General features: G+C 61.4%; 2 protein-coding genes across 5 annotated transcripts in view; one reads left to right on the top strand and one right to left on the bottom strand.

Moving 5' to 3' along the window:
- Positions 1-335: 335 nt before the first annotated feature.
- On the top strand, positions 336-16,528 carry TP53I11 (tumor protein p53 inducible protein 11). 2 transcript variants are annotated; one of them, XM_072790526.1, is made up of 8 exons: positions 336-488; positions 10,415-10,492; positions 11,208-11,367; positions 11,921-11,979; positions 12,216-12,264; positions 12,628-12,724; positions 13,603-13,704; positions 14,146-16,528. In XM_072790526.1, exons 3-8 carry the CDS (start codon positions 11,239-11,241, stop codon positions 14,277-14,279), a joined length of 570 nt encoding a protein of 189 aa, XP_072646627.1. In that variant the 5' UTR covers positions 336-488; positions 10,415-10,492; positions 11,208-11,238; the 3' UTR covers positions 14,280-16,528. The 2 variants fall into 2 exon arrangements, with proteins under 2 accessions (XP_072646627.1, XP_072646626.1); XM_072790525.1 differs by having other exon boundaries at positions 337-488; positions 10,415-10,488.
- The window catches only part of TSPAN18 (tetraspanin 18), a 186,010-nt gene continuing 176,205 nt past the window's right edge, over positions 16,452-26,256 (bottom strand). For all 3 annotated transcript variants that reach the window (XM_072790522.1, XM_072790524.1, XM_072790523.1), the window contains 3 exons: positions 25,893-26,075; positions 21,708-21,791; positions 16,452-19,648 (listed from right to left, as the gene is read on the bottom strand). In XM_072790522.1, coding sequence (XP_072646623.1) covers positions 19,601-19,648; positions 21,708-21,791; positions 25,893-26,075 — 315 coding nt within the window. In that variant the 3' untranslated portion in view covers positions 16,452-19,600. The remainder of the gene's footprint in view (positions 19,649-21,707; positions 21,792-25,892; positions 26,076-26,256) is intronic.

Here is a 26,256-nt window from a genome sequence, read left to right as displayed (position 1 = left end):
GTGTGGAGTGCCAACCCATGGGGGTGTTGAGTCTCACGGAAGGGGCGCCGTCTTCGGAACTTGCCAAGGAAAGTCTCCCCGGGCGGCGGGGCCCTGGGCCGGGATTCTCCGGCGCCTTCTCCCGGGCGTGAGCGCGCCCCCCACAGGCAGTCCCCGGGAAAGCCTCGGCCGGGGAGCCCCGGCGCCCGGCGGCCCCAACCCCCGCCCCCCGCCCCCCGCCCGGCGGCCACCCTCGGGGGCGAGGCAGCCGGCGCGTGGGAGGGGACGGCGCGCCATTGGCTTGCGCGCGGGACCGGGAGGAGGGACCAGCGCGGGCCGCCAGACTCGGGCAAACCCCGGCCGCGCAGGACGCCGCGCGCAGCCCCGCCGGCCCGGCCCTGCCCTGCCCTGCCCTGCCCCGCGCGGGCGGCGCGATGTGAGGTCCCGAGGGCCCGGCGTCCCCGGCCCGCCAGCTCCGCGCAGCGCCCGCGCCAGCATGCGCTAGGAACGTAAGTTCGGTCCCCGCCGCCCCCGAGCCCCGCGCGCTCCCTCCCGCCGCCGGCCGGTGCCTGCGCAGCGCAGCGCAGCCCGGCCCGGCGGGACCGCCGCGGACCTGGGACGCCCCGGGGCCCCCCGGCCGGGATAAGGCCGGGATTCCGGGGGCCCCTCCCCGCGCCCCCGCCGCCCCCCACCCCCGGCGCAGCCCCGCAGCCCCTCGCCGCTCTCCACTCGCCGCCCTTCCCCGTGCCTCGGTTTCCCCCTCTCCCCCGGCTGCCTCCCTGCGCTGGCTCCTCGCCGTGGGACTGTTTATTTCGCCCTTGCTCCCCCCCCGCCCCCCCCCCCCCCCGCTTGGGGGCAAGAGAGCAAGAGGCAACAGCAGTTTCTGCCTCCCCGGGGTCTGACTGCGGTCCCCGCGCTCGGAGCCGGGTCCCCTCCCCCCATCGCCATTGTTCCCCGGTCCGAGGAGTGCGCGGCACAAACTTGCGAGCGCCCCTCCTTGTGTCCTCGCCCCCGCAGGGCCGCGGGCCGCCGTGGCGGAGTTCCCGCTGGCCGGACCCGCTGGTTCGGGGGGGGCAGGGGGCGCCCAGCAGCCCGGAGCTCCCCGCCGCGGGGCCCCGGCTCCCCAGCCCGGGTCTCAGAAAGTGGGTGCGTGCCTGGAGCTAGGAGATAAAGGGCGCGGTGGAGGAGGAAGACGAAGGGTCTCCGCGCCGGGGAGGGAGGGAGGGAGGCCGAAGCCGCCGCCGCCGCCGCCGCGGCTGAGCCCCAGTTGTTGGGTGGGAGGTCGGGGAAGCGCAGGTGGAGACGGATCCCCCCGCCCCGGGCTCCCCCGAAGTCGCGCGCTCGGCTGGAAAGGGCCGCGCGGGCTGGGGCTGGGTGGGCTGGGGCTCCCTGCCCTGGGCAGAGCCCTCGCACCCCTCCCGGGGCTGGGGTCTGTCGAGGAACGGCGAGAACCCCGCGCGCATCCCCGCGCGCCCCGCTGGCTCGGCGCCCGCCCGGCGTCCCCTCGCCCCGCCCCGCCCCGCCCCGCCCCCGCCCCCGCCCCCGCCCCCGCCCGGTCCCGGGCTCCCGCCGCCCCCTCGCGGCCCGGGAGCCGGTTCTTCTCTGTCGCCAGGTGGGCGGGGGCAGGAGCGGGGCGGGGGCCGGGGAGCCCGGCGCCGACGGCAAGGCCACCCCTCCCCCCCCCGCCCCGCGCTTCCTGGGTGATTTCCTTCAGACAAACTTTTCCTGGTGGGACGGTCCTGCGGGGAGATCGGGAGATCGCGGCGCCGCGCTGATGCCCAGCCCGACCGGCCGCCCCCTGGACCTGCGCCTCCGGTGGCCCGTGTGAGGGGGGCCACCCCCCTGGGCAGACCCGCTCTTCCTGCAGCCCAAAGACCCGGGGCGCACAGAGCCGGTGGGGTGGGAGGGGAAGGACACCCGGGAAGGGACACCGTCCTTTCCTTAGCAGAAGCCTCCAGCCGAGCCCCACACTCAGCCCAGGAGGAAAGCTTTCTCTTGTGGGGTTAGGAAATAGGGCACTGTGTACTCACTCTCCAGGTCTCAGCTCTTCCGTCTATAAAATGGGCCGTCTTATTCCTGAGGTCCCCTCTGGCCCCTTTATCCCGGGAGCAAGCTGTCCTGGCTTCTTTTTGCTGCCCACATGCTGAAGGTCTAATCAGTCCTTCCAAATTTGGAGTGGAGGGCTGAGGCCCAAAGCCCTTCACCCACGGATGGCTGTCAGCACCTGCTAGATCCCTGCCCCCAGGCTCCAGCTGTAGCTTCCCCAGCTCTGTGCTCAGCTGCCTCCTCCCCCCTCAAATCTTAGGATAGCCGCCCCCCCCCCCAAAGGGCCTGCCCCTAGCCGTGGGAGGGTAGGAAAACAATGAAATGAGCAGTGACCCTGGATATACATAGTTCTAGACTGTTCTTTCGCTGATTGAACAAATTGTTTGTGGGCCCTATACCAAAGGTGGTTTAGTGAGCCGAGTGCCAGACACAGTTCCGGGCACTGGGAGACAGCTGCAGACAAAACAAAGTGTCATGGAGCTGAACTTAAATGATGGAGAGACAAATAATTTATATAGTGTATTGGGAGGTGAGGTTGCGGTGAGGGAGTGGAGTATCAGGCGTGTTGAAGTCAGGGGTGGGGTTGGCCTTCCTGAGGAGGTGACTTTGGAGCCAAGGCTTTGAAAGAGTAAACTTTGGGCAGCCCCGGTGGCTCAGCGGTTTAATGCCGCCTTCAGCCCAGGACATGATCCTGGAGACCCAGGATCAATCCCATGTTGAGTTCCCAGCATGGAGCCTCCTTCTCCCTCTGCTTATGTCTCTGCCTCTCTCTCTCTCTCTCATAAATAAATAAATAAAATCTTAAAAAAAAAAAAAAGAAAGAGTAAACTGTGGGGATAGCTTGGGGAAATGAAGATCCTACAGAGAACAGCCTGTGCAAAGGTCCTGAGGCAGGAATGTGTCCACCATACTTGAGATCAACAGTAAGGAGCTAGTGTGGCTTGGGTGGAGTGAGGAGGTAGGGCAGAGATAGGAGGCAAGGCTGGCTGAAAAGGGACGAAGCGTGTCCTTTTCACAGATGAGGGAAGTGATGCTCAGAAACGGCATGTCAGTTCCATGCAGCAGTGGCAGCGGCAGGGCGGGGTGCCTGACGTTCTGACGCCTGACCCATGCTGCTTTCACTTCACCCTGCATCTCAGCTACTCATTGGCAATGCTGGTTTGTATCGTTGCCAGGGTCAGGCCTGGCCTGACAGGGAGGGGAGCCACCCAGGCTTCGTACCTCAGGGGTTTCATATCCCTGCCACCTGCTGTCAGCCCCCTCCCCGGATTCTCCCTGCCAGTCCATCGTGAGCGCCTCAGGGCAGCATCTTCCTCCTGCCCCAGAATGACCCGTATTTCCTTTCCGTTTCCTTCTTATGGCCACCCCTTGTAAACGCTCCATTCCCTATCCACATGTGGCCCCTTGAAAGGGGCTGAAGCTGGTATGGTCAAGGGAGAAACTGAGGCAAAGAAGCTGAGTCTCCTAGTCTGAGAATAACAGCAGCGTTATTACTGAACGTTCACTATAAAACAGGTACCTTTCTAGATGTTTTTAGGCATCTTCTCATCAGTGGGTGTTAGGTGTCCTTATTAAACCTAGTTCACAGGAGAGGAAACTGAGGCCCAGAGAGGCAGTATCACTGGCCCAAGGCCATGCAGCTAATAAATGGTAGAAATGGGATTTAAGCACAGGCCTTTTGAGTCCTGACTTACTCCTTTGACCCCAGACCCTGGGGGAGATGGTCAGTCCTGGACTGTAGTTCTGGCCCACAGCATCCTGGGAGAAGTACAGGGACCCTTCTGCCTGCCTCCCACCCAGAAGACAGATCACTCCTTGCCTCTGGAAAAGTTGGCTCCAAATGCCAGAGCATCCCTGCAAGGAAGCCCCCGCCCCGGCCCCCCTCTTGTCCTCCCCTTTCAGGGGTTTGGAGAGAGGTGGGGAGAATGGCGTGTGTCTGCTGCCCCCTCACCAGAGCTCTGGCCCCGTGGCAACCAGAAGCCAGGCTGTCCCCATGGTCATGGCCTCATGGGCTCGGAAGCACCAGCTGCCTTTGAGGGCTCTGATGCCGTCACCGGGCTGGTGGGGAGGCAGGCCCATTCCCGGCTGGAAAAGGACAGAAATTCCCCATGTGCTCTGCCCTCTGTGATAGTGGGGACAGGGAAGGACCCTCCTTCTGGTGACAGCTGAGGGGCGACGGATGGCCCTCAAGGGGCTGAATCCCCCTTGCACACAGCAGCCTCAGGCCCGGGGGTGGGCCAGGTGGGGGGTGGCCCAGGGTTGTCCCCTCCTCGTCGTCTGCTCTGCTCTGCTCCCTCACCCTTTCCAGAACTGCAGGGAGTGTTTATTTCTGGTCCCTGAGGCTCTGGAGATGTTTGTTTTGTGATGAAAGTTTGGGCTTCCCTCTGCCATTCTGGAAATCAGGCATCTTTGAAAAAGAAAGAGAACTCGCAGATAAATCACGCGTCCCCAGGGGCAGCCAGGCCGCCCGAGCTGTGCCGCTGGAGTGTGGATTTAGAAGCCACATCCTGAAGATCACAGCCGGGAGGGCCCCAGAGACCACACTCCTGGTGTTTGCAGATGCGGAGACCGAGTCCCCAAGAGTCGGCCTCTGCTTTCGCCAGGGAAGCAGAATCTGTGGTGTCCTCGGCTGTCCTGTGTCCCCGTGCGTGACTCAGGGCTCCGCTGCCAGCTCCCACGTTCCTGGAGGTTCCTGGAAATGGGACGTGGAGGCCCTTTCTTGACGACGGAGGAGTTTCGTCTCAGGGTCTAAGATCTGTCACCCCAGCAGGGTTCGCATCGTGCTCCCCCCCTCCTCCCCCTGCCAGCTCTCCCGTCATCCTGCCCCCCTTGCATCCACCGTTGGTGGCTCGGGGCACAGAGATGGATGATGCCGCCCGCCCTCGACTGGCTCCCCGTCTACTTGAGACACGGGGCTGACTCAGACAGGCTCGGCCTTTAGAATAACCGTGCTCTCGAGGGACACACCGCAAGGAAGCTCTGCTGCATGCAGCCTCGCCCTGGCTTTGTGCCTTCGCCTGCCGTGACCCACATGACCAAAGCCACTGTGATGACGTCAGTAGTGATGATGTCGGTAACGCATCGGTCAGGCCCCCTTTGTGTCCTGTGACTTCCTAGTTTCGCTGTTATTCCGCCACCAACCTGGCAAGTCAGGCATCGTGACCCCCATTTACGGTGCAGGAACGGAGGAGGGTCTGAAAGGTTGATCTGCCCAAAGGCCGAGGGCTAGAAACCAACATGGGTCCCTTCTCCCCCCACCCCACGCCTCTCCAGTACAGCCCTGGAGATGGGAGATTCACCCAGCCCGAGGGCTCAGGCTGGGGGCTCTGGGCTGGGGGCCTTTAGGGAGCCCCTCGGCCACGGAGCTGATGGGCCGCCCCAGGGAGGGACCCACGGGGTGGATGATCGGGGCTCTGGACCCTCCAGCCTCCCTGGCCTCCTTGCCTCCCTTTCTCTGTGACCAGCAGGAGGCTCCTTCTCTCGCTGCCCCCTCTCCTGGCGCTGCCCTGTCCCACACCCCGTTTCCAGCTATTTTGCACCAATGTGATAAGAGAACAATGGGCCTCCCGCAGCCCTTCCCTGGTCCTGCTGGAATCACCGGGCCTTCACCCAAGGGAGGCTAGACCCCAGGAAGGAGGGAGTTCAGATGCTGGCAGCCGGCCAGGGACTTTCAAGGGGCGATGTGAGGAGAAAGATGGTGTAGGGCTTCGTTCTCAGAGATCAGGCTCACCACCCAGCTCCCTGCCCCTGCACGCACACGCCCGCCCTTCTCAGGATATCCATTTAAAGCGCGGTCAGCTCGGTTCCAATTTCAGCTCAGCCGCTTACCCTGCGAAGCTTGAATAAGTCACTCGGGCCTTCGTTTTTTTATCGGGAGAATGGAGGGGACAACACAGCCATTCTCATAGGGTTGTCGTGGGGGCTGCAGAGGATTCCTGGTCTGGAAGTCCCTGTTCCCTGCCTCCAACCCTGGGGTGGGTGCTCTTGGGGGCAGTTCCTACCAGACGGGGAGGGACAGGTGCACCGTCCCTCCAGCAGAAGGTCTTGTTTGAAAAGGAAGTGGCTGTGACGCTCAGCGACAGTGACTCCCCCCTGAATCACCGGGAGGCTCGGCAGCTGGTGGGCGTGCTGGGCCCCAGGCCCCCTTCATTCCCCCTCCCACTCCCCACTGCTGGTCAGGTTTCTAAGCCAGCCCTCATGGGCACAGTCTCCATGCAGTCCGACTGTTTCTATGGAAACCGGGCTTCCTGGGAAGGCTACAGGGGGGTTGGGAGAGGTCCTTTAGGACCAGCCCCCTCTGATCTGCCGCCAGGGCAGGGCCTTGGCAGCTGCCCCAGGAGCAGTGTCGCTAATTGCTGTCCTGTATGGAGCACACAGCAGGTGCCAGGCCCCTCGGCCGCCTTCGCCCAGTGCCTTCATCACAGCCCTGTGGGGTAAAAAATAGTTCTGTGGTTTCACAAAGGAAGAAATGGAAGCTCAGAGTGGTTAGGAAACTTTCTTGAGGTCGCAGACAAGTAAGAGAAAGAGTTGAGGTTTGAGCTCAAGTTTGCCTAGTTATTAAGGCTATGCAGCCACGATGAGCCTCTCTGTCCCTGGCCTGTGTCTAGTTGTGCCCCCCTCTGTGCTGCTGCCACTCGGAGCTCTTTGGGGATGTTCTTGCTGGCCGCAGATGTTCCTGCACTTGAAGGAGGGGCGGGTGGGGGCGTGGGGGGTGCATGCTGCAGGGAGTCAGACCTTGGCCAGCCGTCGGGTATGGGGCGGGGGGCTCTCCACACCTTCCCCAACTCACTACTTGGTGACAGGTATTTGGTGAGCTCCTCACATGCCAGGAAGTTTGTCCCAGGCCCAGTGAGCAAGACCTAGGGAATCCCCTACCCAGGGGTGCTTGCCTTCTAGTGGTGGCTGCAAGTATCTGAGGAGGCCATGGTGATGTCTCACTGCACGTGCTCCTCCAGTCCAGACCCCCCCCCCATTTCCTGGGCCACCCCACATGCCAGACCCTTCACCAAGAGCATTTGTACCCACTCTCCTATGTCTTCAGCATCCTGGACCCGCTTGTCTGAGGCCACTGGCTGGTAGGAGATGTCACCTTTGAACCAAGCGCCGCCTGACTGCAAAGCCCCTTCCCTGGACTCCTCTGCCACCAGCTCATATGTGGCCCGGGGCCGAGCCTGCCCTCTCTGGGCCTCAACTTGCTGCCTTGTCCAGTGTGTGTTTGGAGCAGAGCCTCCCCTGGGGCCCTGGCACTGAGTGTGATCCTGGGTGTCCTGCTAGGGCTGGGAGGCCTGCTCACCGTAGCCCAACTCTCACTCATTCGCCTGCGCTGACCAACTGCCCAGCTCGTGCAGAGGTCCAGCGGGGAGCTTCTTGGACAAGATAACAGCACTGCTTTCAGGTCACTGGGTCACCGGGAGCCCGAGTGCCCGTGATGTGACTGCAAGCATGGGCTGGAAGTGGCCAGTGGCTGTGCATGCTGAGACCCACGGAAGTCCAGGGGAGGGAGGGAGAGGCTGTGTCCTGGGAAGGCCCTGAAGAACTAGGAGCATCGAGGTAGGGGGAGCAGAGGGAGAGGAGGACCTTCCTGGGTGGGCAGTGGTTTCTAAGTGAAAACAACCATTAAGAAGGACAGAAACTTTATTATTAAATACATACACATGAGAAAAAAAAAAAGGATAATGACTTACTGGCTTTATTGGGAATCGAGGTCAGAGAGGCCAGCCAGGGGCAGAATGTAGAGGTCATGAGCTCAGGCTCTAGGGGGCCGCAGGCTGCATTATCCCTGCTCCTTGGCTGGGCAGGTTCACCTCCGCCTGCCCCTTCCCTTAGCCTCGGGCAGCCTGGCATGGGGGTGGGGGGAGCCCTGGGGCCCCTTCAGAAGGCAGCTGGCTCTGGAAAGGAAGCAACAGCCCTATCAGGCAGGCTTTTTCCATTGTGCACAGCTGAATGGCTGAATGAAGAAAGGGAAGTGGGAGTGTGGGCAGGCCGGGCACTTGGCCCCAGGCCCCGCCCGTGTTCCCTCTCCTTAGCCTCCAGCACTTGCACAGAGTGAGTGTTCTTATTAACCCCATTTCACAGGGGCAGAAACTGAGGCTGTGAGAGCGGCAGCGAGCCGCCCAAAGCCCTGCAGCTGGTGAGAGGGGAGAACCAGGATTCGAATGCACATCTGGCTCAGCCGAGGTGCAGGGAATGGAGCCAAGGGAGGTGTCCTGTGTCCTCACTTAGGTTAAAATGAGGCAGGACTGAAAAACACCTGTGGAGTGGGAAGGGGAAGAAAGTTCAAGGGCAGATCCTGGGGATGGGGGAGGGGGGTGCGTGTATGTGGTTTGCCCCAGGGGTAGGACATGTGGAGGGGCCAGCAGGTGCATAGGAGAACTGCAGGTGGCCTACCTACACTCCCCGGGGGGTGGGGCACATGCTGTGGGTGAAGCAGGGACAGAACTTAGTGCTTGGAGAAGTTAGCAGTGCAGCGGCAGGGTGCAGGGGCTCCTACTCCCCGGAGGAGTTAGGGTTGCAGGGGCAGGGTGCAGAGGGTCCTACTACCTGGGGAAGGTAGCAGTGCAGAGGCAGGGTGCAGGGGTCCTAGGAGGAGTTAGCGGTGCAGAGGCAGGGTGCAGGGGCTCCTACTCCCTGGAGATTGCACTCTCCCTGGGAGGCCCTAGGGCCCTTTGGGGGTGGTGAGCTCCTTGCTGGGGTCTGGGCTCTGGGGGAGGCCGCAGCAGGTCCCACCAGCCCAGGTACCTGGTGGTGGTCCCCGTGGATAAAGCCTATCCCCGCTAAGTGCATCAGCTGTCTTCCTCTGCCCGACGACCCTCCCCACCAATGCCCACGCTCCGAGCGGGGGGTCACTGACACAGCCCGGGGCCTGGAGGGCTTGGCCTGAGTGCCAGCCTTCTGACAGGGGACTGAGATCTATGGCTAATTGTCAAACTCTGCAAACAGCCCAGGTCCCGCAGTGAGTGGCTGCATCAGCAACCGGGTACGTCTATCCCACAGAACATGACTCTGCCATGAAGAGGAACGGGCAGGGGAAGTGCCCAGCGGCTTGGCTGAATCTCAGAGGCATTTATCGTTAGGCTGCATGGAAGAAGCGGTCTCCGGGGGGTCTAGTCTATATGATTCTGTGCATAGAGCACGTTTGAAAAAACCCCAAGCCAGAGCAACGGCCAACAGATCAGTGGGGAGGGGAGGGGCGGGTACGGCCGGGGCAGCTGTCCCCATCTGCAGGTGGTGTTTCTCTGCATCTACACGTGTGCTAAGAGTTCGTGGAACTGCAAACAACAACAAAAATGTCAGTTCTGCTGTATGTAAATTAAAAAAATGAAAGGCCAGAAGGGGAGGCCGGAAGAGGAAGAAGGGTGAGGGCCGGGCTACCCGATGTTTCCTTTGCTGAGGCCGGACGAGGGGGGCCAGCCGGGGCGGCGACCGGCAGTGGCTGGCCAGCTGTCGTGGGCCGTCTCAGGCCGGTCTGTCTGGCAGTGGGAGGGACGCCAGGCTGATTGTCGCCTCTCTCTCGAGTCATGAGAGCTGGTGGCAAGTGCTGAGGTGTGGGGACAGCGGCTGGGCCCTGGGGGGCAGGGTCCTTAAGCCCTGCCTTCTCCGGTGGGGCTGGCTGCCTGCGCGTCAGACGGGCCTCAGGCATTGGAGCTGTCTTCATGGCCACCACGGGCCACCTCTGTACCCCTCCCCTGGGGGCTGGGTGTGGGGAGGGGTCAGCAGAGCTACCCCTGTTTCATAGATGATGAGCCAAGGCCAGGGGCCTGGACATCGCCCCCTGGAGACCACTGAGACTGACTTGTGTGCCTACTTCCCTGCTCTGCCCAAGTCTAAAGCCACATTATCCAGGTTCCCCGAAGTCTGAGTCTCGGTCCTGATTATTTGTCGGGGTGCTTTATGTTATTTTAAGACACAGGGAGGCTAGAAAACCAGAGGTGACGTCTCTGTCTCTGGCCGCCCTGATCAGGGCTTGGAGGGTGAGGCTTGGCTGGGGCCACGCGCCCCTAAGGCAGCAAGCCAGACTGGGACCCGGCTCAGGCCTGGGCGGGGAGGTCCAGCAAGCCCAGCAGAGGGGCAGGCGACTTCTGAAGCTCGTCTGCACATGAGGGTAGTTTTCCCGACTTGCTGGCGGGTGGCCGTGGGCTTCTGGAGAATGGGGTGCTGGAATAAGGCATGTGGTGTGGTGGGGTGGGAGGTATGGAGTTACTCAACCCCGTCTCTGTTGAACTTTGTTGAGCTTGGTTTCCTCATCTGTAGGGTGGGTGTAAATAGTTCCCACTGCATGCTAGGGTGGGGGTGTGATAGAGGAGCCCAGTGCCCCATCCCCGCCCCTCCCCGGCCAGCTTCTGGAAACCTTTGCCTCACTGGAGTCTATACTTCTGTCTCCTTTGTACAGCTGTTGTGGTGATCGAAGGCGAGGACCAGCAGTCAGCTCATCTCTGTGTCTCCCACACCAGAGCCTGGCACACAGTAGGTGCTCAAGACCTGGCCCAAGGTGGAGCTGGGGGGTGGGGGGGTGTGGCTGGGGATTGGGGGGGTGTGGAGGCTTGTGAGCAGACACGGGGTGGGGAAGAGGCCGGTCGTGGGTGCCCCTGGCAGGAAGGGGCACAGAGCTTCTGCCCACTTTCCTGGCTTCACTGGGTCCTGGGGCCACCCCCCTTCCCCTTCGTTCGGTCCTGGCAGGTTTGAAGAATGTTGTCTGCGAGACAGGGAGGGAGGGCTTGCTGGATGGAGGGATTATCTGGGCAGAGGATCGGTGGGGGTTGCTGGACCCCAGGACTTGAGCACGTCTTCCTTCTTCTGGCAAGACTGGCCTGCGCTCGTTTGCCCCCGCCTCCAGGAGCCTTTGGATGTGGTCTCCACCTCGGCCCACAGACCCCTCTGGGGCCGTCCGGAAGGCTCTGTCCAGCCTGGTTCCTGGGGTCTGCCGTGTTTGTGTAGGCCAGATGGGCTCACAGAGCTGGAAGGGCTTTAGGGACACCCTCCTCCACCCATTTTAGAGATGAGGAAGCTGAGGCCAGGAAGGGGAGAGACTTGCCCCTTTCGCCAAATGGCCGGGCGGTTAAGGAGCTGAGTGCGAAGGCTGGGCCCCCAGATCTCTCCAGACCTCAGGCCCCGGGTGCAGGTTTTGGCGGGCCCTGAGGTGTGGAAGCTGGGGAGCTGTGGCTGAGGCTGGTGTCTCCCCTCAGCCCGTCCGCAGACGCCAGGCTCCAGGACGAGATGGCAGCCAAGCAGCCCCCACCTCTCATGAAGAAGCACAGCCAGACGGACCTCGTGAGCCGCCTGAAGACCCGCAAGATCCTTGGCGTGGGCGGGGAGGATGACGACGGGGAGGTGCACCGCTCCAAGGTGGGCCGAGGGGCCTCAAGCTGGCCACCCCCCGGGGAGGCGGGCCGGCCTGCGTGTGGGAGAAGAGTAGCTGCGGCCTGCAGAGCTTCAAGCGCTCCAGGACTCAGCTCGTGGTTTTCTAGGAACTTAATGGAGATGTCAAGGGAATAATAACAAAAATGAAGACAGATCGTTAGAATGAATTTCATGCTTATTATGTGCTCGTTACTGCACCAATTGCTTTATAAGTATTATTAATCCTGCTAGTTCTGGGAGATAGTTATTAACCCATTGCATCGATAAGGAAACTGAGGCTCAGCGAGGTCAAGGACTTGCACAAGGCCCTACCAGTAAGTGGCAGAGCCAGGCTTTAAGCCCGTGTCCAGAGCTTTTATCTTTCCTCAGCATATTTTCAGTTTCCCGTCAGCTCTGGTGTCATGAAGGGGCAGAGGGGGGGTGGCCTCGGTGACCCTTTGGCTAAGCAGAAGGCCCCAGGTGGATCCCTGGGCATGCCAGGGGGCTTGGGAGGGGAGTGAATGGCCTGGGCCTGCCCCTCACTCCTCTTGGTCCACAGATCAGCCAGGTCTTGGGCAACGAAATCAAGTTTGCTGTTCGGGAGCCCTTGGGGCTGAGGTGAGCATGGAGTGGGAGTTTGGGTGGGTGCGGGGTTATGGCAGGGGTGCTGCATGAGGCCCCGCCTCGTCCGCTCTGCCCCGGTGTCCTCATGCCTGTGATTCCCTCCTATCTCATGCCCTCCGCCTTTTACCAGCCATCCCTGGACACCATGGCTGGAGAGGGGAGGGTCCCCTGGGGCCTGGAGGTGGCAGCGGGGGGCCCTGGCCGTGACCTTTCTCTCCACGCATCCCCAGGGTCTGGCAGTTTGCTTCTGCTGTGCTCTTCTCCGGCATTGCCATCATGGTGAGCCCCCACCCCACCTCTGGGCCCTGGGTCTGGCTCCCTGTCCTGGGGTCCCTGCTGCCTCTATCCGTGTGGTCATCGTGCTGATGCCCTACCTGTCCAGTCCCAGCTCCTGATACTCATTCCCACCCATACCCTGCATGCTCTGGAGCATCCTAGACTCCTTGCCCCTGGGAACCTAGAGCCTTCGGTCCTGGCACAGGGGAGTCCGGGGATGGGGGAGGGCGACAGGTAATCAAGATTCTGATGCTGGACTGCCCCAGGGGCTTCGGCCCTGCTTCTGGGGGAAGGAAGACGTCCGTGGAAGGTTTCAACAGTGACCCCCTCCAACTTTACCCTGAACTTCCCACCCGATGCCCGCAGGCCCTCGCCTTCCCTGACCAGCTCTACGATGCAGTCTTTGATGGAGCCCAGGTGACCAGCAAGACCCCCATCCGCCTCTACGGAGGTGCTCTCCTCAGTGAGTATTGCCAGGGCAGACTGGGGGTCGTGATGGGCAGCTGGGGGCCAACGGGGTCCAAGAGGAGCATGGGGAAGCCCTTCCACACCCCGCCTTGGGGATGAGTCCTTCTCCCTGGGGGTGTGCTGCCATCTTGTGGCCGCTGCTGGAATGCACCCAGTGGACTGGGCTACGTCTCTGCCATCCACACCCCACTGGGTCACTGGGGTACAGAGATGAATGGGGCTCGGGCCCTGCCCTCCAGGGCCTCAGCCTAGAGGAGGAGGCAAAATCAACAGTGTCTGCAAAACCCCTCCCACCCCTGGGCCTCTCTTGAGCCATCCCGTTTCCTCTCTAATTTGAGTCACACCCTGCGCCTGGTGGGAAGCTGACTTAACAGCTCTTAAAGACTAGCACGGGTAGTGTCCCTCCTCTTCTCCCAAACACTCTATGGCTCCCATTTTCCTGCAGAATAAAGGCCCAGCCCCTCCACCTGGCTTTCTGGGTGGTTTTATGGGGTGGATCCAGCCTACCTTCCCAGACCTACCTCCCCCATTTCCCACTGTGGGCTCCGGACTCCAGCCACGTCTCATTATGCCCAGCCCCCCATTTCAGAAGGCCTCTGTGCCTTTGTACCGTCTCCCCAACCTTGTGCCGATGGCACGTGTACAGATCCTTCAAGGGTTTGCCCCAGTACTGGTGGGACAGGCACTGGTGGAGATTGGTGTGGCTTCAAGCACTCCACCCGGACAGTGGGACAGCTGGGGCTATGGGGTTAGGACAGATGATGGACGGTTTTCATTGGGGGGTGTGAGTGGACGGGGGAATGTGGAGGTCTGGGATCTTTCTCCAGGCCCAAGCTGCCTGCTCCCAGTCTGCTCTTTGGCCCCTCACCCCAGGCATCTCCCTGATTATGTGGAACGCTCTCTACACGGCTGAGAAGGTTATCATCCGATGGACTCTGCTCACTGAAGCCTGTTACTTTGGGGTCCAGTTCTTGGGTGAGTCTTGAGGTGGGCAGTGAGACAGGGAGGCTGATGGAGATGGAGGCGCGGGCAGGGCAGCTTGGTTTCCAGGAAGTGATGAAAGTCTGTCTGCGGGGGAGGGACTCAAGTGGCCTCGCATGCCTGTAGGTCTGCACACCCGTGCTCACACTCCTAATACCTGCCCGTATCTTCTTGAATGCACACGCATGCATCTCCACAGCCTCGGCCACGCACGTGCACCTGCAGCCTCCTGTAACCCATCGCTCGCTGGTGTACCCAGCGCGCACCCAGTCTTGCCCACACGCTCGCCCTTACCCCGGTACCTGCCACGTGGGGGACAGCAGAACAGACGCGTCCAGCGGGAGCCCCCAGCTCAGCATGTCTTCCAGGGTTGGGGGTGAGGCCCGCCCCTCCTCTGACCTCTGTCCCCTTCCTCTGTCCGTCTTTCTCCCACAGTGGTCACTGCCACGCTAGCCGAGACGGGCCTCGTGTCCTTGGGGATCCTGCTGCTCCTGGCCAGCCGCCTCCTTTTTGTCGCCATCAGCGTTTACTACTATTACCAAGTCGGCCGGAAACCCAAGAAAGTCTAGCCACTCGCTGGGCCAGGGGCCCCTGTGGGGCAGGGAGGTCCCGGGGCCCCGGATTCCCTCTGGCCCCTGGAAGGCAGGAAGGACCCTGCCCTGCGCCAGGCCTGCCCCAGGCAGGTGCGGCTGACCGCCTTCCTTTCCTCCTGGGCACCCCCAAATGCTGTGATCTCCTGGACTTTCGGGTTTGGGGAGGGACAGGGCCTTGGGACCTCTGTTCTTCACCTCACACAGTACCGCCTCCTTTTCTCGGGTCTCTTGGCCTCTGGATCCCCTGGATAGATGCCTACGGAAGAGCTTGAGTCATAGGGTCTTAGGCTAAGGCGAGGCTCCTGCTGCTTCTGCCAGGAGGCCCTTCTTTCGTTTGGGAGAGGTTGCACCGCCCCCCTGCCCTCCCTGCACCCCCACCCAATCTAGTGCCCACACAGCTGAACGTGGCTTCCGTGTACACCTGGAAAACCTGAGAACTCGACCCCAGACTCCTCAGTGTGGGCCCTCCCCAGCTGCCGGAGCTGCCCCCTGCCCCTAAGCGCACATCCTTGCCTTTCCCACGGCCTAGCCGCGGGGCTGACGGGGGGGAGGTTGTCTTTGAGCTGGCAACTCCCTTTGCAGCCTGTCTGTGAGGTGGGCCACCTGTAGCCAGAGCCCGGGCCCGGCCCCCAAGCCCGGCCACCACGGGCTGTTTCCCAGGGCCTTGCTTGAGGCTGCTCCGGCCCCTGGGGCTCCTCGGGTCCCCCCGCTGGCCTGGGTCCAGAGGCCGCCAGCAGCCTCACCACAGGCTGGCCCTGGCAGTGAGCGCAGAAAGCACCCTATGGAGGCCCCTGTGGGGTTTGAGATGAGGAAGGAGAAACAGTGGCACTTCCTTGTCCCTTGTCCTTCAGGGTCTGCTGTCTGCTTGGCTCTGCTCCCTCGCCTACCCTCACCCTCTCCCTGGGGTGCAGCCCCCAAGACCTGGTGGGGTAGGACTGGGTGCCCTTCAAACTCAGCAGGAGAAATAAATAGAGATATTTCGGCAGGCTACTTCTCGTGTCCCCCACCGCGAGTGCCCTGGAGGAGGCGAAGAAGCGGCTCCCTCAGAGCTGCAGACCCCCTGCCTGTGCGCCCCCATAGCTGTCCCTCCCCAGGCCCCTTCCCTCCAGGACACAAGTAGGCACACCTGGAGTGGTGGCCCTCCTGGGGACAGGCCTGGAGAAAGGCAGCCAGGCCGCACCCTCGATTCTCGCCTAGGAGTAGTGTGGTCAGCGGGGCGAGACAGATGGTCCTGAGGGAACCTTGCCCACATGGGGCCGGCTGTCCCCACAGCCACATGCTTGGTGCCCGGCAGAGCAGTGGTCTCGCTGCTGTTGCACAGCTGAGGGGAGAGGCCCAATGGGTTGGGTGCCCACGGCTGTGCCGCTGGTGACCGGCTGAGCAGAAGGGAACCTGCTCACCAAGGAAAGGCTGGGCTCTGTCCTGACCCCCGACCCCTGCCTCTTCCGTCTGTGCCTCCCCCCAGAATCCAGCTGCTTGCTGACAAGCCCTGGCCAGGTGGGGCACCCACCACTGCCTTTGGGAGTTGGGGTTGGTGGCTGGCGTCCTGTCCATCTGATCCAGGCCTTTAAGGCCTGGCTCATCCTCTGATGGGTGATGGGTGGTTTGTCCTAGTCACCGGTGGGCATGGTGGGCTGGTGCCCCTGGGTGGCTGGCAGGGAAGTAGGAAGTGTGGGCTTAGCAGTCGGGCTCTGGGTGAGGCACTTGCTGGAGCCAAGCAGTCTCACCCCTGGCGGGAGTGGACTGGGGTGGGCTGGGCAGGTGGGAGGGCCGCCCGGCCTTGCCCCTTGGTGGTAGCGAGGGCCTGCTGGCATGGCGCTGTCGTGACGTTCCGTGCTGCTTGCTCAGCCATCGGAGGTGGGCCCAGAGGGAGGGGGCCTGGCAAGCAGACGTAGTCTGGGGACCTGGCCGGGCTGGTGGGGAATGAAGGCCACGAGCCATTGCTGTGAAGGAGGCAGTGACAACAGGGAGGGGCACTACATGTCTCCCGAAGAAGGCCCAGCTCTCCATCCTGAAGGTTTGGGAAGACTCCTCCCACCCTCTCCCCCGCCCATCACCTTCTATCCTCATCCCCAGAGCCCAGCACCCTCTGCCCACTTCTCGCCTCATCCCTGCACCCCCTCCACCCTCACCCCAAGCAAGACCACCTTTCTTCACAGTCACTATTTATTCTTTGTTCCTTCTTTTTGTAAGAAACAGTCACAAAAACCAGTGCAAAACCATCAGTGTGGGTGTCCTGTTTTATATTACAAAAACTCCTCTTGATATAGAATATAAAAAGGGGGGGGGTCACGGGAAATAAACATGATAAATTAGCTCTGCTATCTACCGCAAGGAACATTTACAGTTTTCAAAATAGACTTTTGACATGGGATCCATGGGGGAAGGGAAGGAGGGGCTTCGGGGAGATGGGGTGGGGCTGCCAGGGCCTTGGCTGGTTTGGGGTCCCCTCGGGCATGGAAAGGCCAGAGAGACGAGGGAGCCTCTGGACCGCTCAGGTGGCTGCTTCTAACCACAAGGCAGTAGCTCTGGAGCAGGAAGCTGGCTTTCAGCCCAGGGTGTGGGTGTGTGACCAGCAGTGTGGGGTCAGCCCTGGCCCCTGCCCCGTGAGCAGGCTGGGAGAAGTCCCCGCAAAGAGGTGTCCCTACTCCCGCAGCCCCCTGGCCCAGCAGCCGAGCGACTGCCCCCAGCCCCTCGCAGGGGCTGTATCTGAACCAGCCCAGTTAGATCTCAGTGCCTGGGAGAGGGTTGAGCCCCACTGGGCCTGGGCTTTATTTTTCATGCGTCAGAATTGCTGCAGGCAGCTACCAGCCTGGGTCAGTGCTAGAGGTGGATTCGGGGCTCCGTGGCACTTTTCTGGAAAGCCCTTGGGGATGAGGCTCACACCCACCCTTGAGCCTGCCTCAGCCAGATGTTCCTCTGGGACCTGCCCTCCCTCCCACTGATTCTTACAGGGCCCAGCAGGTGGGTGGGGGGTGGGGACACACAGGATGCCAGATATTAGGCCCTTCTTACCTTGAAGGCTCCAGGTTCTCCTGGCTGGTAGGGGACCCGATGGGCCCCCGAAGCCTGGGATGCCCCTGGACGGGAGCCACACAGCTGCCCAGTCAGACCCTGAGTCCCGCTAGGCCAGCTGTTTTTGTTTATTTTTGTCAACCTCAGACCAGCCACATGCCTCTGCCGGGAAGCTGGAGCTAAGCATGTGGGCGGGCGGGTGGGTCTGGAGGAGCAAGCCGGAGGTCCTGCTCAGGCTGGGCTGGGAGACCAGCTGCAGGGCACACTAGGTCCTGGGGATGCCCCGTCGCCAAGGAGCTCGTGGCGGCTTGTATGGAGTTGCCAGGGCAGACAGGCTGTTCCAGGGACAATATGGAAAGCCCCAGCTTGGTGGCCAGAAGGGGATCTGGGACTGGGGTGGGGTGGGGGGCAGCAGAAGGATGGCATGGGTCAAATCCAATCTTTACAGCAGGCACAGAGCTCAGGGCTGCATCTCTACAGGGGCGGGTGGCCGAGCAGGGAAGCACAGGGCCACAGGCCACAGCTCGGGGTCTCCCAGTGGCCGGCAGGCTGGAGGGAGGCTGGAAGCTGACACAGGGCCTAGGATTCAGAATGGGCTCATGCTGCTCCTCCCACTGCCGTGCCTCTGGCAGACATCACTAATCGAGCCTGAATTGTCTGGCAGACACCACCAATGGGGATTTCGCCGTCCATCCGGCCCCAGGCCCCAGGCCAAACCCCAGATTCTGTGAACAGCCCCCCCCCCCCCCCCGGCAATCATTCCTCATTCACTGGAGTCGAGGCATCTTGCAACACTGATGTAGAATGTAAGGCCTGTGTGTGAGGGACTGATTGTGGGTCGTGAGTCTAGGGGACAACCTCTCCCTGCCTGAGCTGGGAAGAAACACTCAGAAGCGTGCAATGGACAGCGAAGGGACTAGAAACCATGTCGCAGCAGAAATGAGATGTCTTGGAGCTCTTGAGCCTGGAGAAAATGGGGCTTGGGGGAGGCAACGTGTGGTCTCAACCCTTTGGGAAGGAGAGAGAGCAAGTGGGATGCCACGGAAACAGAGGACTCTCATGTGCACTGAGCTGATGCTAAAAAGTCAAAGCAGTCCAAAGACTGAAGTCTGTCTCGGGAGGTAGTAAGCTCCCCATCCTTGGAGGTATGCAAGAAGAGGGTGGCAAAGTCTTGGCAGAGATCTTGTGGAAGACATCCAAGCCTCAGTTCTGGGTGGGGAGAGGAGAACCAGATGGTCTTGGGAGTTTGTTCCAGCCCCGGGAGCCACAGAGTTGATGGAAAACAAGAAAGGGGTCAAGCTTGTGGGAAGAGGTGGGTGGTGTGTGGAAAAGGGACTGTAGTGTATGTGCGTGTGTGTGTGTGTGTGTGTGTGTGTATCCCTGGGGAGCTTAGAAAGTGTGTGTGTGTATGGGGAAGTGGGAGGGAAGCAGGGGGGGCCAGTCCAGAATTTTCTTAGCTGTGGAGCTGGGGAGTTCTTGACCAGCTTGCTCTCTCTCTCTCCTTGGGAAACCAGGATGCCGAGGCCAGGGAGCGGTGTGAGCAGCAGATGTGCTGGGACCTACAGGGCCCTGCGAGGGGTGACAGGCAGCCGAGGGACGACCGGGTTCTTGCTCAGAATTGTCATGCATGTGCTGTGTGACTGTGAATGAGAAACTGCCCCTCTCTGGGCTTTCCAGATTATTTGATCCAACAGAGGAGGGAAGCAAGGACCCCGCCAGCTGGGCCATTCTTAGGTCTAGTGTCCGAGCAGCCCACCCTTGGGCCCCGCCCGAGGCAGGGGCAACTCTATCCTCAGAGGACCAGGGGTTAGCACAGGTTCCAAGTTCCTAAGGACGTGGTGACAGAGTGTCCTGGGGGCCCCCGGGCTCCGTGGACCTCTGAGAGCTGCTTTTGTCTCCTTCTTGGCTAAATCCGCACTTTCTTGGCCCCCGGAGCTGAGGAGAGGGCCCAGGCCCGGGGCTGCCGGGGCTGGCGGGATCGAGGAGGGAGCCTGGCCCTGGGGATCCTTGGGTCTCTGTTGCTCCCTGGGTGCGGGCGCCGGGGCCTCTGCAGGGCGCCCGCGGCACCCACCGGGAGTCCAGGTGGGGTACATCAGTCTGTATTTTCTTCTTCATTTCGTTTTGTTAAAAAAATAGCTATTTGCCTCCGCCCCGCCTCCTGGCCACTCGTCGAGAGCTCACGTCCTCCCCTGGGGCTGAGGGCAGGGGCACGGGGGCGGGGGGGGGGGCGCTGGGTGCTGGGCAGGGGCGGCGGGTGAGGCGTCAGGCTGCAGGCCCTGCCTCTACTGAATGCCCCGGAAGAGACACATGGCGAAGATCATGGCGAAGAGCTGCGGGGAAAGCAGATGTTGGCCTGTCAGGCTGGGCTCCCAGCCCCGCGTGGGGAGGTGTCACCCCCACCGACGTCGTGGGCCGTGGGGCAGGGAGGCGGCTCTGGCACGCAGCACGCTGCAGGAGGAGGGCTTCCTGACAGTCCCCGGGGGCAAGGGTAGTCATGGAAAGAAGGGGCCTTGGGACATGGGTTCAAATCCAGCTCCCCTCTTTGCCAGCAGCCACATTGGGCCACACGTGTCCCCTCTCTGGGCCTGCGCACGGACCGGGGGCTCGCTGTGTGCCCTGCACAGCTTTACATGTGTTCGTGGAAACCTGTGACAGGGCAGGAGGCAGGACACAGAGAGGTGATGCAACCACCCTCAGGTGACACGGTTGCAAGTGGGGGAGCTGGGGGGCTGGGGTTTGCGTCTGGGCACCGTGACCCCGCAGCCGGAGCTCGAAAGTCCTGCGTGCTCCCCCATCTAGCTCACGGGGGTGGGGTGGGGGGAGTAGGATGGCAGTATAAGGCAATGATGCGGGACAGTCGCTGTAGGAAGAAGTTACCAGCATCGTCATTAACAGGCAGGGGAGATGTAGCCCTTCGCAGAGTTGAGAGCACAATCCCTGAGCGCCTAACCGGGGCCCTGGGGTGGTGGGGCAGGCAGAGACCCGGATGCAGGGTTGGCCCTCCGACCAGAAGGGCTGAGACCCCCACGAGCAGGGGTCTTCTTGCAAGTGGCCCATGACACAGGTCAGGGAAGTGGGGTGCGGGTAGGCGAGGCTGGGATGGAGAGAAGCAGAGGTCCCTTTCCGGGACCAGGGTTCTGCTTCCTATTGGGGCGGCCGCCGGCTGGGGGGCTGGGGGTGAGGGCAGCACACGGAGAACACAGACATTGTCCGATAAGCCCCAGGACCACCCGCCAGGCTTGGAGCCCCATCCCCTGCCATCCTCTCAACACCCAGGAGCCCCAAAGCCGGGGAGCGGGGTAGTAGCACCATTTCACCGAGAGGTCACCTATGGCTCCGAGGCCCCGTGTGCCCAGAGGCAGAGCTGGGAGTTAGACTGGAAAAGCCCGTGTTCTTCCTGCGTGGGGCGTGGGGGGGACACAGCCTGCGATTCCACATCCCTGCCCTGGGGCGTGTGTTTCTTGAGCATCGGGTCCGAGGTCTCCGCCAGAGACCTTCTTCACCGGGAACGGTGCTGGCATACAGTAGGCGCTCAATCTATGCTTGCTGGATGAGTGAATAAACGACCCCTCCCTCTCCCCCGTAGTGTCCACAAAGACCTGCTCCCCCGGGAGCTGTAGGACGCCCTGAGAAGCTGAGCAAAGCCACGGTTGCGGTGCCAGGCACCCGGGAGGCCCCCCAAGGAGGAGGGGGAGGCCGAGGCTCGGCTGCCTGGCCGAGGCCGGGAAGGGTCCCTTCCTGGAGCTGCTCAGGCGTGGGCTACGCGGTCAGTCCAAACGGGAGGAGCGGGTTTGAACCCGGGAGGAGGGCGGGAGAAGGAAGGGCAGCGGCGCCCCGCGGCTGAAGCGCCACCTGGTGGCGGCGGCGAGAGCCTGCAGCTGCCTTCCCTTTGAGGGGCTCCGGGGTCCAGGGAAGAGGGGGTTTATGGAGACCGCCCTGGTGAGATCGACAGGACCCCCCAGGCCCGGAACCTCCCACAGAGAAAGGGCCTGACCTAGAAGCACAAGCTGCAGCTCCCATCAAGGCAGCGGTGTTGATCCTCCGACAAGAGTCACTCTGGACCTTGGGGGAAGATTCCCCAGAGAGGAACAGGGGTGGGGGACAGTGGGAGGAAGATTGGGGGTGGCTCCCTCCCAGAGCCTGTCCACTCCCTGCTGGGGACTTGCTCAGACGAGCCCAGAGTCCAACAGTGACTCGGGCAACAACAGACGGACCCAGCCGGGCTTACCATCCCGCAGTCCCCGCAGTGGGGGACCGACCCACTTGGTCCTGGATTTAAGATGCGGAGACAGAGCTAGGCTAGGGGGGATGCAGGCCATGGGGGATCTCTCCGAGACCCCGTGTGTGCCTTGCTTCCGGGGAGCCGCAGACGTGGGGGCCTTTACTCACCTCGATGGCCAGTACCCCTATGGCGAGGGCTCCAGCCAGGTAGACGTAGGTTTCGAACGTGTTGAGGATCACTGTGTAACAGCCCTGGGAGGGAAGGACCAGAGGTGAGGCCGTAGCCAGAGACAGTCTGGGGTCAGGGGCCAGCCTCTGGACCGAGGTACGAAACCGGGGGACTGGCACGAGGCCCCAAAGCTCAGGCAGCAGCAGGCTTACCCTGCCAAACCCCGTTGGCACCCGTTGGTGTGGAGGAGGAGGGAGGCAGGAGGCTCAGGAACAGCAATTTGGCAGCGTTACACCAAAGCCCCCCCAGCCCTCCAGCTCCTAAGGTGGGCTGGGAATGGCCACATCCCCAGAAACCCTTTTGGTGTAGTAGCCACAGTGATTGGAGTATTGGAAAATCTCCCATAAATATCTAGACTCCCTGCTGCTCCCCCCAAATCAGGAGATCCAGCGAGTGGAGCCATCACTGCTGTGTGGCCGTGCCTGTCAGATGGGGCCAGGGCTCCCTGGAGGTCCACAGACCCCGTCTTTCCCTGTTGAGCTACACTCACCCTCTCCCCTCCTTATTACCTCCGTGGCTGAAGGATTTGGGTTTTTTAGCCTCTGCCCTAAGGAAACAGCCCAATTTTCAAAGCCCAGTACACACTTTACCTCCTCCAGGCAGCCTTCCAAGATCAGCCCAGCCCTCAAGATCCCTCTCAATGGATGAAGTCCTGTGTTATTACTGCTTTCCCAAGCAGTGGTGGGGATACATACCCTGAGATAGAGATGGCTACATACACACCTGGAGAGAGAGCGGGAGGGGCCTTGGGGTGCCCTCACCTTGAGCCACTCTTGCCCTGGTCACTGTGCTTCCAGCCCTATCGGCCTTCCTCTCTGGGTTCCTGGAGCATGCCATGCTCCCTCCCACCCCAGGGCCTTTGCACATGCTGCTCTCACTCGCTGGCCGGAATGTTTTTTTCCCTACGCCAGGAGGACGAGGGTGCGGCACTTTACATCGACAGTCACAGCAGCACCCACACTCACAACATGCCGGGGAGCAGGTGGGGAGCACTGGGGATGAAGCAGAGGAATGTGAGGCTGTGAGGAGACAGGGCTTAAGATCAGCCAGGCAGATGGGGACTATGGATGGCTTCCTATTGGGGGCCCGCACTCTGGCCTGGAGTCCAGCCAGATCATCATGTACTCCGAGCCCCGCTCCTCTGTTTCCAGCAGGAGGCCTGGGTGACTGTCTCGACCCAGGGCGGGCTGAGGAAGAGCTGGCGAAATGCCCCCGTGGCTTTGACTCCTGCCAACGGGAGAGGCTGAGCGCTCATCACGGTCACCTCCTTTCGGGATTTCCTCATTTCTGCCCACGGAGTGCAGTGGCAAACAGCGGTGGGCTCACTTGACATCCACAACTGAGTGCCGTCTGCCTTGGCCTTTGGGCGCCACGTAACCGGGTCCTGGCCACCCAGATCTATGCAGACGGTTCGGGGGCTTTCTGGGAAGGACGGGGGTGCCACGCTTTCCCTTCCCTCTGTCTTAAACATGGAGGGGGGGGGTGTCTGGAGCCAACAGCAGCTGTTTCGCCACCAAGGAAAGGTCACAGAGATCTCAGAGACCAGGCTTTGACTGACGGGACAATGCTACTGATGCAGCGGGAGAGGCGCCACCTTCCAGAATGCTCGCTGTGTGTGAAACACAGAGGGCGTGTGCATAAGCCCCTTTAGTTGGGATTTCGGGTCCTGGCATCCAGGCGTTTTGCTCACTGGTGGGAGACTGTGACTGGGGACACCTGGGTGGCTCAGCGGCTGAGCGTCTGCCTTCGGTTCAGGGCATGATCCCGGGGTCCTGGGATCGAGTCCCGCATCAGGCTCCCCACAGGGAGCCTGCTTCTCTTTCTGCCTGTGTCTCTGCCTCTCTCTCTCTCTCTGTCTCATGAATAAATAAATTTTAAAAAATACATATATTTTTTTTTTAAGAAAACCATGACTGGGATGCAAGGCACAGTCAGAAATGCAGGGCTTTAGCAAAATGGGCTTTGGAGAAAAACCAAATAGCGACAGTCCCTCCACGGGGGCTCTGAAAAGGAAGAAGGCTCAGGAGGGATGAGTGACTCAGAAAAAGATCCCAGAGGTCAAACTTGGGGGATCCTCACGAGGAACAGAGGGAGAGTCACTATAAAGAACTCAGGCAGCTGGACGGGGACACCCCGCCCCCCAACAAGGAGCTCTGATTCCAAAGTCATGCCCAGGAGACAGAAGGAGGTGCCATCACCAAGGATGGGTGCAGACACAGGAAGTTTATGAGGATGAAGCCCTACAGGAACACGGCCCGCAAAGCGCCTCCCTCAACAATCCACAGGTGGCCTCAGGACATTGGTGTTGGCTCTGGGCACCAGGCCACCCAAACAGCGGTGCCTTGGAACAAGCTAGAAGTTTGCTCATCTTTCGTACGAAATCCCAAGCTGTGGTGGTCCGTCTGTTTCATGGAGCCATCAGAGACCCAGGCTCCCCTCGTAATGGTCTGACATCCTTTTATTTTTTAAAAAAGATTTTTATTTATTTATTTATTTATGAGAGACACAGAGAGAGAGAGAGAGGCAGAGACACAGGCAGAGGGAGAAGCAGGCTCCATGCAGGGAGCCCGACGTGGGACTCGATCCCGGGTCTCCAGGATCACACCCTAGGCTGAAGGTGGTGCTAAACCACTGAGCCACCCTGGCTGTCCATGCTCTGACATCCTAAGGGGGATGGTCCCGGGTCCTAGATGGCTGTCACCATCGCTTCATTCCAGCCAGGGGGCAGGGAGGGGCGGGCACAGTGCTTCTGCTGGCCCCTCCCTGGCTCCTGCGCGGTCACCTGGCTTAGCTGCAAGGGAAGTAGGAAGTGCAGCTTTTCCCTGGTGGTGATGGGGTGGCGTATAAACCCCATCTTTCCAAGGAGGATAGCCCATGGTCTCCGCTACGGTGTGAGGAATCTGAGGTCCAGAGAGGGTGTCACAGTCCAGGCCTGCCTGACATCAAAGCCTGAGCCCACTCCCTGCCCCGGCCTCCACTTCCTGCAGCCTCTCCTGGAGGCTGAGGCCCAACCCCTTGGTGGCCCTCTGCCCCGAGCCCACAGCGGCTCGTGAGTCCTTTGACACCACACGGGCACGTGCAGGGGATGGAGTGTGGAGTTCCAAGCTCAGGCCGGAAAGATCCCACCGGATGGCCAGGGTCAGGCCTCAGCATGCTGCCCCCTCCCTGGGCTCCCTCTGGCCCCCATCCCCTCTGTTCTCGCTCGGCACCTGCTTGTATTTTCTTGATGGAGATCATTGCCATGTGAAGTTATTAGCTCCTTATCATGTGCTCTCTTGAACTACATCCTGAGCCCCTTGTCTCCTGTCTCTTGCCGTGTCCCCTGCATCTTGGACTGTCCCAGGAGATGCTCATTAAAAGCCGAATCAAGTGAGGGGTGTGGGGACATGCACTCGGTTCATAGTTCATCTCTGTTCTCCTCCACCCTGTGCCCAGCCTGGTCTCTCACACACACACCCAAGGGGCCAGGGACCTGGGGCGGGGGTTCTGGGTGGGGAGCTGCTCAGGAGGAAGGAGGAATCAAGTACGAGGGCGCTATCTGTCTCCCGGCAGGTGGAGGGCAACACAGGGGCCCTGCGTCCCATTCCCCCCAAGACGGCATGTGCAGAAAGGGGAAAGTGCTTCTTCCCAGGACCAAGATAAAGTCCTTGGGCTCCAAGAGAACTGAAGGGTCTGACAGCTCCCCTGACCTTTGGTGGTTGAGGGGAACCTTGCTCCCTTGGGGTCAGCAGGGGCTCTGATAGGGCACAGGTGAGCTTCCCTCAAATAAGAGCGAAGGAGGGGCCCCCACCATGTGATTCAGGCTTTGGCTCCCGACCTGCACCCCAGAAGCTCAGAGAGTGCTCTGCCGGGAACACTGGACAGCTCCGACTCACCCTTGAACCCCAGACAAGATGCCCATTCCTCTGGCCTGTACCATCGCCCGCCCACCCACCCCCCTCTACTTTCTTCCTCTGTCTCAGCTGGATCTCAAGGGCTTCATCTGCCCCTGTTCAGGAGTCGCATGTCATGACCCACCCACCCAGGGGGGTTTCTAGGGTGCTTCAGACGCCCTGTGCCAGCACTGCCACCTGCCCAGCCCTGGCCATCCGAGTCCCCCTGCCCCGGGGAGCAGGGCCTGGTACCTGCTTGTTCACGAACAGGTCCCTTCCCAGGAGGCACTCCTCCCGGCTCAGCAGGACCCCATCCCGAGTCTGGGGCTCTCTCCGGCAGCAGGCCTCTGGCACCTCATCGCTGCCTGTAGTCAGCAGTCGGAACACGGACGCAAACCTGAAGTCTTCGGGCCCGTTGACGCCACAGCAGCCAAACTAGAAGGGGAGCAAAGGGAGATCTGGTGGGCGGGAGCTGGACCCGGGGGAGGGGTGGTGGTGCAGAGGTGGACAGCTGCTCCCAAGGCCCTGCAAGGCCGGGGGTGGAGCAGGGTCAAGCCTCAGCTAGGGGTTGGCTGTCTGTTCCTCCCATGCGACCCTGGGAAAGGCACCCAACGTC

The sequence above is a fragment of the Canis lupus genome, chromosome 21, assembly GCF_048164855.1.
Source record: "Canis lupus baileyi chromosome 21, mCanLup2.hap1, whole genome shotgun sequence".
NCBI classification, from domain to species: Eukaryota; Metazoa; Chordata; class Mammalia; order Carnivora; family Canidae; genus Canis; species Canis lupus.
The sequence above is the reverse complement of the archived record's forward strand: the minus strand, read 5'-3'. Positions and strand labels throughout refer to the sequence as shown.

Bases quoted from the DNA above. Each gene is read 5' to 3' on its own strand.
- TP53I11 (XM_072790526.1), top strand. From the start codon at position 11,239: ATGGCAGCCAAGCAGCCCCCACCTCTCATGAAGAAGCACAGCCAGACG. The intron at 11,368-11,920 runs GTGGGCCGAGGG...CTTGGTCCACAG, and splicing joins GGGAGGTGCACCGCTCCAAG to ATCAGCCAGGTCTTGGGCAA. The intron at 13,705-14,145 runs GTGAGTCTTGAG...TTTCTCCCACAG, and splicing joins CTTTGGGGTCCAGTTCTTGG to TGGTCACTGCCACGCTAGCC.